Below are 1983 nucleotides of genomic sequence, written 5' to 3' on the forward strand. Positions count from 1 at the left end.
TGCGAATGGCCATAAGATTCAAACTAACGAATCCCGCCAGCAGCATCAGGTACAGTGCATGCATATATATTAATATTGTACAGTTTGTTTGCCAATTCCCTCTCTTATTTCCACTTCTTCCGGCCGGTCCTGACTCCTGACCCCGTCGGAATTCTCCTCCGCAAGCACGAGGCAGCATGCAGACCGGAGACCACGCGGATCGAAGCAGTACGCACGTCACGTACGTACTCCCAAGCTATATAAGCACGCTTCCATTCCATGCTCCATCGCGCTCATCACCGCGATCTGCTAGCAATTAACCAAGCTAAGCACCTTGCTTCGAGAACTACAGCTGTTGGCATAGTTTCCTCACACGTCACAAGAGTATATTCTGATCAGGTGATCGGCCCGTTGGCATCACAAGCCATGGCGTCCTCCAAGGGCTCCTGGGCCGCGCTTGCATTGCTCCTCTTTGCTGCTCTCGCATCCACGGCCGTCAACGGCGACCACAAGCTCTCCGCCAGGTACTACGACGAGACGTGCCCCAACGTGCAGCGCGTCGTGCGGGCGGTCATGGCGTACAAGGTCGCCAGCGAGCCGGCGGTGGCGCCCGCCCTCCTCCGCCTCTTCTTCCACGACTGCTTCGTCAACGTACGTACCGAAATACCTATACAGCGCTGCACTCATGTCTTGTTCTCCTGCTAATCCGTAGCTAATTACGATGTGCAAAACGTTACATTCCGGCAGGGATGCGATGGGTCCGTCCTCCTCGACGGCACGCACTTCTCCGAGAGCGAGAAGGACGCGCTGCCGAACGCTTCCCTCCGAGGCTTCGAGGTGATCGACGAGATCAAGTCCGTGCTGGAGCACGACTGCCCGGCCACCGTCTCCTGCGCCGACGTGCTCGCCCTGGCGTCCCGGGACGCCGTCGCCATGCTCGGAGGGCCCGCCTGGAGCATGCCTCTCGGCCGCATGGACTCTCGCACCGCCGACAGGGACGCCGCCGAGAACCTCCCCAGCCCACACGACAACTACACGTCGCTCGTCTCGACGTTCAGGGAGCGCGGCCTCGACGCCCGCGACATGACCGCGCTCTCCGGCGCGCACACCGTAGGGATGGCCAGCTGCGTGAACTACAGGGCCCGCGTCTACGGCAGCGACGGCGACACCAACATCGATCCCTCCTTCGCGGAGACCAGGCGGCAGTCGTGCCCCGCCGGCGACAATGAGGATGGTGGCATGGCGCCGTTTGACGAGCAGACGCCGATGACATTCGACAACGCCTACTACAAGGATCTGATCGCGCGGCGTGGCCTCCTCAGCTCCGACCAAGCACTCTACGGCTCCGGCGGGCGGCAGGACGATCTTGTGGAGATGTACAGCAGGGACGGTAAGAAGTTCGCCAAGGACTTCGCCAAGGCCATGGTAAAGATGGGGAACATACGCCCGTCCAAGGGGACCACGGTGGAGGTCAGGCTCAATTGCAAGATGGTCAACTAGCGATGATCTAATGATTTGCTCTCAAGACGTACGTCAAGTGCAGTCCCCTCGTGTTTTGGTTTAATTTGTGTTTTCTGGGTCAAGTTTGTCAAATAAATTGTAAATGTATTCTTTCATTCATTCATTAGTTTGCCAAAAATCATCTGCTCTCTTCCTTCTATTGGAGTACGACACAAATTTTATACTCTGCGCTTTCCAAGATATATCATTTTGCTTCTTGTATTTCCCAAGATAGTTCATCCATCTATTCATCTATAATCTTCTAATTTATCTATATAAATAAAATATACTCCCTAACTTTGGAGCTCTTTCGTTCAACAAAGGTGTTCAATTTTGGATTTGATTCACGATTATGATTGGGCCAACGATTTTGATTAAGATTATTTTAAATTTAGTTCATGATTTTCATTCAATTGAGATATTCAATTTCGGATGGTTTACAGTTTTGAATAGGTCAACAATTCCGCTTAAGGTATTCATTTTGAATTTGATTTATAATTTTGA

The 1983-nt window shown here is 53.1% G+C and overlaps 1 protein-coding gene across 1 annotated transcript; it reads left to right on the forward strand.

The window, feature by feature from the left end:
* Nucleotides 1-284: 284 nt before the first annotated feature.
* LOC125524632 (peroxidase P7-like) lies at nt 285-1621 on the forward strand. Its single transcript, XM_048689669.2, has 2 exons — nt 285-630; nt 727-1621. The coding sequence occupies exons 1-2, from the start codon at nt 406-408 to the stop codon at nt 1477-1479; spliced, it is 978 nt and encodes a 325-aa protein (XP_048545626.1). The 5' UTR covers nt 285-405; the 3' UTR covers nt 1480-1621.
* The last annotated feature ends 362 nt before the right edge of the window (nt 1622-1983 follow it).

The sequence above is a fragment of the Triticum urartu genome, chromosome 7A, assembly GCF_056163025.1.
Source record: "Triticum urartu cultivar PI428250 chromosome 7A, HENAU_Tu73, whole genome shotgun sequence".
Taxonomy (NCBI): Eukaryota; Viridiplantae; Streptophyta; class Magnoliopsida; order Poales; family Poaceae; genus Triticum; species Triticum urartu.